The sequence below is a fragment of the Onychostruthus taczanowskii genome, unplaced genomic scaffold (genome assembly GCF_017590055.1).
Source record: "Onychostruthus taczanowskii isolate IOZ18803 unplaced genomic scaffold, ASM1759005v1 scaffold32, whole genome shotgun sequence".
In the NCBI taxonomy this organism is placed as follows: Eukaryota; Metazoa; Chordata; class Aves; order Passeriformes; family Passeridae; genus Onychostruthus; species Onychostruthus taczanowskii.
This window is the reverse complement of record NW_024500572.1, coordinates 7,335,985-7,351,229: the sequence shown is the minus strand read 5'-3', so window position 1 is coordinate 7,351,229 and position 15,245 is coordinate 7,335,985. Positions and strand designations below refer to the sequence as shown.

The 15,245-nt window shown below is 42.2% G+C and overlaps 1 protein-coding gene across 3 annotated transcripts in view; it reads right to left on the bottom strand.

Moving 5' to 3' along the window:
• Positions 1 to 15,245, bottom strand: part of ARVCF (ARVCF delta catenin family member) — a 137,732-nt gene that overhangs the window by 57,382 nt on the left and 65,105 nt on the right. For all 3 annotated transcript variants that reach the window (XM_041410211.1, XM_041410212.1, XM_041410210.1), the window contains 2 exons: positions 13,674 to 14,173; positions 6,685 to 6,868 (listed from right to left, as the gene is read on the bottom strand). In XM_041410211.1, the coding sequence (XP_041266145.1) occupies positions 6,685 to 6,868; positions 13,674 to 14,173 (684 nt within the window). The remainder of the gene's footprint in view (positions 1 to 6,684; positions 6,869 to 13,673; positions 14,174 to 15,245) is intronic.

Below are 15,245 nucleotides of genomic sequence, written 5' to 3'. Positions count from 1 at the left end.
AAGCAAGTGCACAACTTTAAATTTATACCTCAAGATATGATTGTAAAGCATTAAGATTGCATGTAACTAGGTTATGTCTCTGCTGCTAAAATCTATGCATAATTTATTTATATTACAAGCTAAACATCAGGAACTGTCAGGAGGAACCCTAACAGCTCCTTACTAGCACGAATTAAACGCTCTGCTCATCATATAAGCCCCAGGACAGCCATATGCTGTGATCCTGCACAGTATCAGTAAGCTAATTAAGAAACTGCCTTCGCTCACTCCTCTCTTTTGTGTGGGTTTTTAATTTGAGTTGGTTTTTTCCAGTCTGGGTTGGGCAGATAAGCGTCTCCCTTTTCGTGCTACTTGCTGCCTCCAAAGTGAAGATTCACAGGCAAATTTTGGTTCCCTTTTTATGTATTTCTGGAACTATTCCTTCTCTCAAAGTCCACTTCAAAAGCACCTGCTGCACACCAAAAGGCTGACAGTATCATTATCTCCAGTACCTGGAGCATCAATCTCCCACAGCTGCACCCACTGAACACAGCACGAGCACAGCAGCCTCCGAGCGGGGGGACAGAGATGGCAGCACCTGCCCTCAGCCCCCCTGGGTGGGACAGCAAAGCATTAACCTTTGGGAGCAGTCCTCTCCAGATGATCTTGGTTAAAAAACTGCCCTGCAAAGCATAGGAAAGGACTACATCAACTACGATAGGAGAACACACAGAGTAAGAGGGAATGTCAAACAAATAACTTTGTCAAAGAACCTTTTTTGGAGTTGGGGAGAAGCGTAGAGGAGGGCTCTGTACTAATGCAAATTTGCTGCTGATAAAAAAGACAGAAATGTGAGTTTTCAGGTGCCAGCCTTTACTTCCTACCTTCTCTGTTGTGCCATGCTTCAGTGACAAAGCTCCCTTGACACCAAGGGCAGCTCATGCGGCAGCACAGCAGCATGAACCTGAGGCTCACCTCCTGCTCTGCACTAGGCAGCTCTTCCAGGTCACAGATTTGCACTTCAGCGCCTTCTTACCTCAGTCAGATGGAGATGAAGGCTGCCTCCACTGTAGGAGTGCACACAGGACAAATATTAGGTGACTGTCACCACATACTACTATCATGCCTGCAGGATCTAAAGATGAATAGAGCTTGAAAGTAATGCATTTTGAAAGCTCTAATTCCCAGGCACTCTTCTTCAGAGAAAAGCCACACATTAATCATTAATAAGAAAGGAGGGCATAAGAACCTGGTTTTGACGACCTTACTTATTTTTGTTCCTCAAATTCAGCACAGAGAGATGGGAAAAAAAAAGGCACACCAACACCAATGATATGCTCAATACAAGTGTTTGTGGGGGTAAAGAGAGAGACCTTTTCTGCCCAAACAGGACCACACGTTGCTTGACAAACCTTCTTTACCTCCACATGCCTCACAGCCACTCCAGCTGCAAGCAGTGTGCAGGCTGTGTCTGGGTACACACACGTGTTACTGAGACACAGAGACAGGAGGACTCAGTGGCAGCGTTACCTGTGACTCAAACACTGCAGGTGACATCTGCAGGACAGGATGTACAGGCACCCACCACAATGCTCTGTCCCCCTCAGAAAAAGGCTCAGAACATTTGCATAAAGGATTTGACACATCCCAAGTATTACTGATTTACCATCAAGCTCTTGCAGTTGCCTTTCCTCTGAAGCACCTAAGAGGGGCCTGCAGATACTCTTAGATCATTTCTCAACCTAGTGGAGCATATTCCTGGCTCTGAATTACCTGAGTCCTTAAACCACATCTTCAAGCACTGAATCCCACATTTACCAAACCTCTCAGCTGTTGATTCCATGGGACCAAACCCTTAATTTACACCTACAGGAATTGCTTATTCCCAGTTATGCCTATGCCTGTAGGATGAATCATTACAAAATCCTTGAACTACTGGTATTTACAGCAACTTCAGGGGAAGGTACACACCAAGGTGCCAGTCCCACAGTAAAGACAGAAGACTGAAGATCAGTGAAGTCCAGATCCCCTAAGGCACTTAGCAGCCTGAACCTCACCAAAGCCAGAAGGAGACAGGGCTATTAAAAATCAGACCACAAAAAGGTTTATACCATTAATCTTGCCTGTAATTATGTCAGTGCAGTAGCACACCAGCAAATAAATCCACACTTCTCAAGTCTCCTGGTACAGCTCCAGCCACCAGGATGTCCCTTCCCTTCTCAGGGGCTGATGTTGGACAAGCTGTTATGTGCAATCTCCAGCTGAAGAATGTGTGTTTTTAGGGAAAGTCAGGTGGGTGCAGTTTGTTTGTGTTCATACACCTCGGCCAGGGCTCTGAACCCTGAGGATATTTGTGAATGCGAATTTCTGTGTACTTGGAGAACTGACAAGAAATGCTGCAACTACAGATGGTACCTCTGGAAAAAGGAGCACTTTGCATCTGTTTGCTATGCAAATTAATTCATTTAACATTTGTTGACAGCAGGTCAGTTTAGCACAGGAATCAGGCTAGAAAGTTGGCAATTTAGGAATGAAGTTCTACTCTGTCCTCTTGTAAGTGAAAAAATCCAACAGAGAATTAAAAGTAATTAGGCAGAAACCAGCAATTAAACCCAGAATGAATTTGATTTTTAAACCATTAAAATCCTTGCTGCTTCCAGAGAACTAGGAATCATGGTGGGCATCTCCACAGACAACTAACAAGATGATGCGACTGCAACAGTGCTCTGACCCACAGATGCAGCAATATCCATGCAAAGCAGGGAAGCACCTTAGGAGAAACCAGGGGACCCAGGGAAGGTCTCTGGTACTGCCTGGGTGTTCATGAACCACAGATCCATCTTTCCTACAAGAGCTCAACTCATACTCTTCTCCTGAAGCACCTCAATGTCTGGGTAAAAGCTGCAGGGAGTATCATGAAATGGCACCAAGAAGATGCACCAACTAATTCCATTATTTCACCAGGAGTGCAATTTGAAGACAAATGCTTCTGGACAGCAAATCCCAGTAGGGATTTAAGTGTTTAAAGGAAAAAAAAAAGGCAGTAACTAGGGGATACATTTGCCACATACCTAAAAGTATAAAATACAATGTGAAGACATAAAACTTGCACTGTAAATGAAATGAAGGAACATCTGTGCATAGTTAATGATTCTCCTATGGTAAACAAAAGTCTTCCTTACTTCTTCCCCAGCCCTACTGCTTCATAACCAAAAATTCACTTTGCTTTTTTTTTACTGTTCCTTTCCAGATTTCTACCATACATGTTTCTTTTATCAGCTTCAACAGAATACAGTAATACTCATTTTATAAAATGACACCCAGGGCAGCATCCCTCACAAGGCTAGGGACCATTTGCAGCAGTAAAGTGATTATGGATATATTGCAGATCTATTTATCATATTGTGTCTACCCTTGGAAACACAGTAAAGTAAGAGGAGGCATCTTTTTCCTGATCTCAGGATGGGAATGAAGGCAAAACTACCATCACCTGCACTAGTTCCTGAAAACTTCAGTGGTCAAGATTATAAAAGAGCATCCAATAAATTTCATTATCAGATCATACTTTGCAAATTGGATGTGCTGCTACGTTTCCGAAGGGGAATACAAGATTCCCCCAAACATTTCTTTGAACAGTTTTTGGCGAGTCAAGTGCAGAGCGAGATGGCACACAGAACCCATCAGCCGTGTTCCAGATGATACCAGGATTCAAAAGATCCCTACAATGGGCACAGTGACAGGAGAGAGTCCGACTTCAGGAGCCCCTTAAATAAACAACAGTCAATATAGACCTTCACCAGTGGCCTTCTTTTTGGATTCCCACTGACTCTCAGTGTGTGTAGTCAGCTACAGCAGCCTGCAGTGGACACCACTGAGTATCCCAGGTAATCCCAGAATGAAACAACATGACAAAGCAGCTTTCCTGAATGGCTTTTCTGATTATAAACTGTGAGCAGCTTCTCTGATTTCTAGCTTGTAAATGACCAGGTCCAATGTTTTTCAGTATCAGACACAGATAAAGGGCAGGTCCATTGCTGGGTGCAAGTCCTGTGGCCACACAAACCAAAATCAGTATTCAGCATCACAGTGGGAGTTCTGTTACTCCAGCAACTGGGTAAATCAGGGCTACAGAAAGCCAGAAAACCACCTCAGCTCCAGCCAAGGGCAGAGTGCATGGACCATGGCTCTAACCTTGTAAGTTAATCCCCAGTCCTGGTGCAGGTACTGATCTTTGCTCAGGTATTGGCCCCAATTACTGAGCCTGCAGCTGAAGCATCCTTCCATCCCACATGTGCCTACCACACCACACTACACCAGCTGTTAATGCAGCTCTTAATCCACCCTGAGGCACTGGGCCAAGGTGACTACGTAGCTCACCCTGACCTAGTCAGACCTGCACACACACCAGCACCTGAACCCCCAAAGTGAGGAGGGAGAGACACAAGTTACACAGGGGAAAGTGGGTAAGACTGGAAACGAAAGTGGGATGGACCAGGAACTGAAGAAGAGGTAAAGCTAAATAATTGTAGTGTGGGTTTTTTTTAAATTACTTGTTTTTAATTATTTTCAAATGGGTGTTTCCATGGCTCCACATTATCAAAGGAGAAACCTAGATTAAGAACAAAGTAAATATGATCAAGCAGTGTTAAAAAAAAAAAAAAAAAAAAGGCAAGTAATAATTAACTGGCAGTTCAAGCTGTGAATCACTGTGTTTGGAACAAACTCACCCACATCTGTTGATAAACTTCATTAACTGAAAAAATGATATTGAAACGAATGCCATGCTGCATGCACAGTGCCTGTGTTCTGCTTAGATACCTAAACTGCAATGACACCTGAAACCTCAGAAGCTCAGAGATTGTTCCAGTTATTTGGGGAGAAAACGCAGCTCACACCTGAGGCTCACTTCCAAAGAGAACAAAGGGAGGCTGGCACATAATAAAGAGGCCTAACCTCCCAATTAAATATCAAACTGGTGAACAGTTTGCAGTCTGCAATAAGCTCCATTCGTGGAAAATTGAATTTCTAGGACCAGCTACTGAGTCAGTCAGAGAAGCGTAGGCAAAGGGGTTTTTAAACACTGATGTCTGTCAGACAGATGGCTGCAACAATTTATTCTCTGTTGTTGTTAACTATCACATCTTGCTGCTGCTTTTAAAGATGAGCTGCACAGGATTTCCACACACAACACAAAATAATCTCCAACAGTTATAATGTTAATTACTTTTGATATGTCCATTTAGACCCCTAGATCTGGAAGTGCTCTACAAACGGTGTGTGTCATATCCCTGACATGGGAACAGGAAGCACAATCAGCTGAAAGGCAGCTCATACCCACCTGCCCCTGCACTCACTCACCTCACTGCACAAAGTGGGCACACAGCAGGGCAGTTCTCCCCTGCTCCTGTGCAAGAGGCTGCTGTCTCCATGGCTCGGCACAGACACGGACAGATTACCTTCCCAGATTACCCTTCCCTGCTCTCACATCCCCATCTACCTTAGGCAGCCTCAGTCAAGCATGAGATCACCTTGCCCCACATCTGATGGAAGCTTCAAAATTTCCACAAGGAAGCACTAAGCCCCTCCTGACTATGACAGCAGAGACCAGAGACGAGAGGACTGAAAGACATTTCCCTGTTCAACAGCAGTAGCAGCCACCATTCACTGGGTGTCAGCCTGATGCATTTCAGGTTGTATCAGGACCACTTTGAAATACCAGAAGTTTAAATTCTCTTAAAATCTCAGTACTATGTTTCACACCCTTCTTCACAGACTTTAAGAATACAATGACCAAAAGGGCACAAGCTTTTGAGTTTCCTGTAAAACCAGTGCCTTACTTTAAAATTAAAAAAAAACAAAAAACCCACAAAAGTCCAAACCCAACTGATCAACAAACCAAAAGATACCCTGAAGTACAGAAGTTTGAGTGGATCCACATACTAATAAAATTTTATGATGTGGATTAGGCCAGTCTACTAATGACCAATTTATTGTCTATACTTACTTGAGAATCTCATATTCATTGAGCTAATCCTTTTATTCCCTCACCATGACTAATTTCCTCTTGCAGAACACCCTTAGAAATGAGACACTAGTAAGTAAAAACCTGTGATGTCTGGAGTCTGCTTAAAGGACCTCAGATTCCAGTGGGACTGCAAATAATTTCAGTAATGGGCCCTTCCTGAACACTTTTCATTACTTTCTTCATTTGTGAAGTTACTTGGGGGAATAGTTATTACAATTTAGCTACCACAAGCCCAAGAAACAGAAATTAACCAACTTCTGAAGATGCATTAATCAGTAGAAATCTGACAGGAATATATTTAAGAGCAAGATAAGGTATAATGACAAATCTTTATTAGTTTTATTCAAACTAATTGACTTCATCACAAAGCTGAAGAATCTAAACTGAGCGTAACTATTTTTTCTCAAAAGAAAAGCAAAATCAGACCCACTCTGTTTAGGGAACACTGATTCCTCAGGTTTCTCAGACTGCATTAGCACTCCTCCTGACTCCAGCTTTTAGCATGAACTGTCCTGCTCTCAAGGTTCTTCCAGAGTTGCAAACACAGTATGAAACCAGAAAATGCTCCTTTGCAAGGAATTTTAGAAAAAACACTTTGGATCCTAAATAGTCAGTAGCTCAAACTCTCCACTGAACCCCCCAAGAAACGACGGGGAAAATGACGCGCGGCCGCGCCTTACCGCAAGCAGCCAGAGGTGTTCTTGAAGACCGTCGTCCACTCGGCGTCGCGCGGCTTCGAGTCCTCGTTGGGCTCGCTCTCCCAGCCCGAGTGCGGGATGATCACCTCGTTGGTCAGCGTCTGCAGACCGTGGTTGATGATGACCATCTTCAGGGGCTCGTAGGAGGATAAATTCCACAGGGTGCCTGCAGGGGATACAACTATATTAAATCTAGAATCACAGGATTGACGGAGAAGTGCTTGAAGGTTAAATCATAAAACTGAACAAGAAGGCGAAGCAACTTGATGAGATGCCAGACCAGAACCAGCTTAGGGAAAATCCCACAGCTTCAACAGACCACGAAAGCACTTTTATCAAGACATGGATATTGTTGAACTCATCAAGCCCTACACAGACTACATAAAAGTGATGTACTATTGGAGATTAATAGGATTTTTCTGTTGTATACAAATTGTGTTACACTTTCAAGTCCAACTATGCCTCAAAAAGTAAAAATTCATCCAGTGAAGCAAAGTATATTGAGCAAATCCTAGGAGAGATGAATTTCTGGAGGATCACTGATCTTCTGCTTATCTTCTGCACAACATAATATTTCATTCAAGTCTCCTCTCTATTATTTATCTTCACATTTTACTGTCACAAGCAATATCTGTGTTCAAATCTCCTGGTGCCACAAGCATATGATTTCTTGAAGCAGCCAGAAACCAAAACTCCGCTGTCTTTTCATTTTTACCTCTATTATGAGCCAAAGCAGACAGAAGTCAAACATCAAAACTGAGTAACAGAACAACAGCTTTAGAGCTGCAAAATACCCAGTGTTAGATAAGTGATACAGCCTCCCAGCAGACCTGTATCAGTGTCCTGACAGTTATTACTCATCAGAGTAGGACTAAAACAGAACACTCACTTCAGAGAGAATTTCTGCATAGACCCAGCCTGGTACCATCTGAGAAATGTCAGTAACAACACTTGGAGGGAGCCAGACACACTCTTTTGGTCTCCAAGGAAAAGTGTGAGTTCTAGCAAAATTTTCAGACAGCCCAAACAGTAAATCCAGATTGCCCAAAACACACAAGGAAACTTTCCTAAATGGACTGAATATCAACCTGAGGCTCCCTGTGTTACGACGACTGTGGACTTGTGCAGATTACAGTGCACACTGTAAATCTCCACCTGACTGTATATACACCTAAAAACCAGAACAGAACAACACAAGTGCAACCTTTTGTTTCAGCTCCTTTCAATCTTTCCTGGAGCAATGATGTAATCTGTTTCTTCTAGAGTAGAACTACAAAGGCAAATTTTACTGCTTAAGAAGAACGAGGCAGATATGTAAGTAAAAGTCAAGAATACCTACAAAATTTCCAAGACCTCTAATATTACAGGATTGTATGAAAGTTTTCCAACACTAAAACCTTTTTCTTGTTTTAAGACTTAGAGATTTGTATCTAGACCTCAATACCTTCAACCACAACTTAAAAATAAAATCACCACCTCCAAACTCTTGCTGTATTCTCATTCACCAGAGGTTATCTCAAGAGACTAAATGCAACTGTGGATTCAACAGAGTTCCAACTGGATTGCAGCACCAACCTGCCCATCTACCACCAGCTCTAATGCTGTAACCCCACCGTGACCAAGAGAACCCCCTGCCCCTATGGAAGCAGCTCTTCCACATACACAGATTTTTTATCAAGGGGCTGGCTGTAACTTAGGCAATGAACTATTTAAAACACAATTTGACTGTAAATTTCAGTGAGTGACTACCAGACAAAGGGAACTGGAGTTACACAGAACCTTTCCTGCACCCTCTTTGATGAAAACTCCCCCAGCATTTTACAAGCTTTCAATTTCTCATCTGCCTCCCATCTCTACAATCTTTCATACAAAACAAACTGAAGAAGAAGAAGAGGAAGAATAAAAGAAAGCCTTACTATTAAAAAAATTAGTGCAAACACTTCAAATTATTCAAAAAGTCAAAGCACTTAAATTTATAATATTCTCCTTGATGGTGCATAAGGGAATCCAAAAGAATCTCTTTGTTGAACAGCATTTAGCAAGGGAAAATGCACAGCACTTAAAAGAAATGTAGCTCAAGATAAACAGAGGTGAGGGAGTCCTGTGGTTCCAAAGACAGAGAAAAAACTTCAGGTTGAACACTGACTTCACGGGGAAAATATTTCACAGGAAAGGGTATAGAAAATAAGCACACTGACAGTACATTTTTCTTACTCAAAATTATGAAACAAAGAGCTCCAAATCCCAGCATCCTTTCTGCATTAGAGAAAACAAATTCTATGGAAAAATCACTGATAGTGACAGCCTTTAGGTTAAGGAAACAAATTCAGATCCAACTGTAGCATCTAGCAGCACAACAAAAAAAATCAGAGGGAAAAATTGCTGTAAATTTGACATCCATCTTTAAATAGGATTCCGGGTTACTATTAGCATAACACCAACGGTTTAAAAAGCTGGAAACACTGTTTTTAAAACTATAATCAATTCAAATGAACAGCACTCAGGAGAAATCATGTCACTAACACAGCAGCACAAGGTGAATGAAGTTATCTAAAGCTTCCATGCACGTTCACTACAAGCCTTGGCCTTTTTGACCACAGACTGCAGGACTTTTAGGACTAGAGAAAGATGAAGTATTCTTCAGAAGATGAACATGATGACTAGCAATTTGTATTTTATTCACAAATACTATGAGTAATGTATTTATGTACTTCTACCTTCAACCATCAACCCTGATTTTTCACCATATTAAGCAGGGAAAATAATACAAGCTTTTATTTCAAAAAAATCCAACATCACCAAGAAACTAGAAGCTGTTTAATTCCTTTTCTGTGGTCCATACCAGATAGTTTATCACTTGGAAAAATAAGCAGTCTGCAATATATTCCAAGGGATTCCTGTTGAGTGCTGGTCTGGGGGGCATTTGTTTCACAGACTTTGTTTGTATCAAAGTCCTGAAGACTGGAGCTGTGCTCCTTTCAGTAGTGGTCAAGTTGAGCACCTCAACGTGAGCTAGTGTGTGACAGAACACACCATGGACAAGGACCTTCTTCTGAGAAGTCCTGAGTAGAAAATGGAAGGAGAAAGCTGATCTGAGCAAGCTGAAGAGAGTAGGGTACTTCTCCAAAGAGGAGTCCAGTCTGAGCAGCTGGCAGGGACCTCAGCACACATCAGTGCCCAGGAGCTGTGAGTTCTGAGCCAGCTGATTTATCTGCAAGTTGCTATTTGAGCATTAGATCAAAATATTTCATCTGCAGATCATTTTGAAGGTCAATCATTTTTCAATTATAACCAATTTGAAGAATCACGTCCTGCACCACTTAAAATCAGTGCAATGTCATTAAACAACAAAATTACTCCAATGTTCTCACAAAGAACAAAATTATTCATTAAAGCTACCAATCTCTGATTGCTTTTCAAAGAATGTAATAGAATTTTGGTCCTGCATATCTGATAGGAACATTTCCTCCACAAAAACCTTATCACTCAAGATAAAACTTTTGTAGCTTTCCCAATCAGAAGAGATTTAATTCTTATCAGCTTAATCCTCATTTCTCTCTTTTTCTCAAGAAAAAGATCTACTGAGAGTACAGAAGTACAGCTACAAGACTAGCAAGAAACGAAGGAAGAATTTTATGGAGTGTTTCTCGACACAACTCTACTTATGATTTACTTATGGACACTCCAATACTTAAATCAAGCTTTTGGCAGTGCAGTAGCTAGGAAACATTTGGTAACTCCACATTTCAAAAAGAAAGAGAAGTGAGATCTGTGGTATTTTATGAATGTATCTTTGAATTTAGAAGGCAGTTTTTGCACACTTCACAGATCTCTGACCTCAAGGGACATCATGTTTAGTGCCATTTGCAGGCATGTCAAGAACACTTGGTGAAACAGTGATGGCACTAACCCAAAGAAGTTTTTCAAATTCTCCTAAAACCAGTGATAACTGTAAGAAAAAAAAACTACAGCCTGGCTTAATCTGGGAGCAGTGGTGTATCAGTACACTCTGCCTGCTTCCGAAAGTTATTGTCAAAACAGTTGTCTAACATGTTCTCCAAACATGCATCCTGGGAAGTGCTCAAGGGAACACACTCCCAGCACAACTCATTCAGCACTGATGCCACACATTTGATTCCACCCTCCATGCTGCATCCACCTCTTGGGTGTTTTTAGCTCATTGGCGTGGCTTTTTCCCCACTCCATTAACACAGCAACCAGAGCCAGCTGTGGCTGCTGCACCACACCAAGCAAAGGAGAAGGCACGGAGCTGTCAAGGACTGACTCTCACATTAGATGGGAATGATGGTCTCTTTTGCCAAAAAGCCCTGCCTCAAACAGGGTTACTGTGTGACCTGGGTACCTCCTGTCCTGCAGGCAGGCAGTGTTCCACAGCCAGAGAAACAAAACTTCAAGCCCAGAACTGCTCTTGAATTCAGACAACTGAATTATTTAAACTTCTTTAAATTATTTGAATCTCTTTGGTAAGTAGGATTATTTTATCATTTGTCCTTAGCTGAATGACCAGCTGGTGATTACTACTGAGCTTTTGAAAAGCAGCCAGTATTGAGTTAAAGAAAGATTAAACTGTAGAAAAATCAATGTGTCATACCAAACCTGAATTTGGAGCCTGCTAAAAGAAATAAACACAAATGCTGCATGCTGTTATATTTTTTTTCTTTTTCCTAATGCATTTCTGATGAAGTCCCCAGACATTTCACCCCAGACAAACTGAAAAACTTTCATGGCAAAGGTAGGCTTTGGTTTATCACTAGGGAAAAGTACCCAGATAGGTAGTCACGATTGCTATCAGGAGAACATTGGAATTGTGATCTGAATTTCTGAGGCTGCAGAACACAGTCCTTTTGTAGCAGCCCTGCCTGAATACTCCCTTTGCACTTCAAGCTGGCTCTTGTTTCTCTCTGCTGACTTTTGGAGCTCATTTTACAAATGGACAATTCCACATTATCAGCAAGAGCTTTGAACACACACTGCAAGTGCAGGAGCACCAGCCACACAGGCATTGCTGGAATATTCTTCTTTTCTGTGCTGATGCTTGAATGTCTCACACCGGATCTGGTGCTATCATTTTAGAAGGGGAATGACATTATTCCTGGTTAGGTGGAGATTAAATGCACATCATCTGTTACTGGACATCTGTTTAGGTTAATGCCCTTAGTATTCCTGGTGTTTTTGAGTAAGGGGAAATAAAGAGCTCTAAGTAACAAAAGCCAAGGTGGAATAAAAATACTACATTTAATTAGCAAAGACTTCTGCCAAATAAAATGCATTTGAACTCTAAAGCTAATTAAGCAATGGGAAATCAAAGCAATTGCCATTTACAGTGAAAAGAAAAAACATCCAGTTTTTTTTTGCCATCTTAGAAGTGACTGATTACCACCTTAGCACTATAATGATATTCCTTCAGAGTAAATTATAGACTGGCTTCTCCTTTCTTGAATCTAAGGAAATAAATTTATTGCTTCTCAGCACTCCAGAAATGAGTGTTGATTAAACTAGAACAGTAGATAAACAGATATTCTTTCTTTAAAAAAAAAAGGTCTGCCATCACATTAAATGAGTGCAACAAATGGAATATAAATACCACCTGCAGAGTTTCCATGTTGAGGCAGAGCACAGACAGCTCTCAGAGCACAACCAGCACGTGCTACTCAGAGGTTCTCTGACAAAACAGACAGCTCTCCTTTGCCAGCTCACTGGAAAAAGGCTGGAAAAATACCCTGCTACTTTCAACACTGTGTATTTAGACCTAGTTTGCTAAATAGCCTGTAATGGCTGTGGAAGAACAGATGGAACACCCAAGGCCACTGTTCATCTCAGAGAATTATGATTACCAGTAAAAACTTAAAGAGAGCTACTATAATTTTTGAGGAAATTACAGAATTATGATGTTTACCTCTAATGGCTTAATCAATGTTGCAATAGGGTCTACCTGCATTGCAAGCCAACATTGATAAGGCAGTAAACAGTTTCAGCCCTGGACCCATTTCCATCCCCAAAGAGCTTTCAGGAAAAATTCTGTTCTGGCACAGAAATTCATCAGAATTGCTCTGGTCTCCATCCAAATATTCCCTGTGGCTTCTGAGAAGAGAAAGGGAAATCCATTTCACTCCTCATGATTTATGGGAGACTGAAGAACAATATCTTTCTCCTTATTTAAGACCTGACATACTTTTCCACCCTTTCCCACTTAATGGCTGAACTTTGAAACTTGGCATATACTTTATTGCTCCTCTTGGATGATGCCCAAGACTAAGTTCAAATAAAAACAGGTTAAATAATGGAGCTGTAAGCGTTTGAAAACTCCCTGCAAAGTGTGCACAAACTCAGTAACCTGAAATGTAATTCTCCCTTTTCCAACCTTTGCAATAAACAAATCTGTGTCCAGAGTAGCGAGAGCAGACCCTATGCTCCCTAAAATCTGAGTTTTCCAGCCCAGAAGTGCTGCAACTTTATATACAGCCTCAAGAGTGCTCAGCACCAGGCTGGAAGTGTTCCTGAGGAGACTGACTGTTCTCTAAATATGAGGGTGTGGGGACATGGCAGCAGGATTGTTTTATAAGAGATTAACAAGGAAAGATTTAGCTCAGTGTATCTTACCTTGTGATTACAACACGCTGAGGGCACGTGCACTACAAATTACCTGTCAATGGAGCTGCTGTAACTCATTTCAGCTTCAGTACCCCAAGCACATGCTACACCCAAGGAGCAGCATCCATCCTCAGCAGCCAGGGAATCCCAAGTGCACCACACACACACACAGAGGATCTCGATCCCCTCCTGACGGGCATGTGTCAGGCGCTCACCCCACAAACGTGGTGCAGCTACACAACAGCTGCAGCCAGTGCTCCAAATTCTCCTTCAGTGCTGTAATCTCCAGAAATTCTTGTTCCCGGAGCTGAAAGAACTGTTCTAAAGACTAATCCATTAACAAAATCACAGACACTGACCTGTAATTAGCTCTCTGACTTCCATGTCGTTTGTTTTTCTCAACAGCCTGATCAATGCAGGGATCCCATCACAGTTCTTTATAGCCACTTTGTTTTCATTATCCTTCCCGTAGGAGATGTTTCTGAGAGCCCCGCAGGCCTTACGATGGACCTCAGGCTTTGGGTGATCCAGCAGGCCCACCAGGATGGGGATGCCCTTGAGGTGCCTCACGTCCTTTTTGATTTTGTCGTTCTCGTAGCACAGGTGCTGCAGGTAGGCCGCGGCGTTGGACTTGACGGGGTCGATGGGGTGGCTGAGCATGGCGATGACCTCGGGCAGGTCGGGGTCCCTCCAGCGCGGGTCCTTGCGGATGCTGTCGATGGACGGCGAGCGCTTCCCCAGCCGGTCGATGCTGGCCATGCTGCCCCGCTCCGGCTGCGCCAGCGGCGCCGCGTAGCCGCCGTGCAGGTACGGGATCCTCTCCTCGACCATCTCCGTCTCGATGGGGTCATCGTAGCCCCTGTGAGAAGCAACGGTCCCAAGACAAGGAAAGGGGGAAAAAGAAAAAAAAAGGCACGTTTAAACACTTTGTAACTCTGAGGCAATATGGAGATTTCAGCCACAAGCAAAGATTTTAGTATCACAAACATCACTGGGGCAGCATATTTACAGTTTCCAATAGTTTATTTGGAGTAACTTGAAAATGAACCATAGTTGAGTTCTCAGCAGTGATGGGACTCCAGCACAGTGTTTGTTTGGCTAGCAGCGAAATGATGACAGGAACTGCAAGCCATCAAACAGATTGCTTTCATTTTGGTCACTTAGCACAGCAATTACAACAGAGCTGGATTACATTTAGTAGGAAACACTGATCTTCATTAATGCTGCTACTTCTGCAACAAACCAAAACTCTAATTAAAGGCATTCAAGGCCTGGGCAGGGACCACAGATATATTTCAGCGAGTCTGACAAGTTCCACTACATTTCCATGTTGATGCTCAGACAAGCATACTCTAAACACTACTCTTAATCAATATTGCCATAAACCACCCTCTTACAGATGTATTTTTTCAAACCAGCAGCAGCCTTTTGCTTTACAGATTTTTCCTGGACAGGTTTGCTACTGTCTCAGTACTGCAGTTAGCTCAGTCAAGCAAGTGGCTCTAATTGCTACAAAATGTTTCTTAAAATCTTTCATCTAAAGCACTGAGTGATGTTATTGAACCATTTCTGCTGTCATGCTGAAGTATAGGCTATTAGAAGTCAGAAGAAAATGGAACTTGCTGTCATCCCAAAGGGACTGATAATTAAACTGGGCTCTGGGGAGAAGAGCAACCGGAGGTGGAGACCGAACTTAGCCTTGTACAATTAACGCTTTTAATGTTAAAAGTGCCTCTCCTGACTTTACGTTGCTTTAATTGCTGTTCTAAACCATAAACTGAATGACAGGATAAAAATGGGCAAGTATCCAAAACTCAGAATGAATCTGAAAAAGTCCTTTTATTGATGCAGTTATTTGTGTATGTATAATTCAGCAGTTGCTCTACACAGTAATTTACACTCTCTGGACAGTCATGTTTTCTGTTACAGAA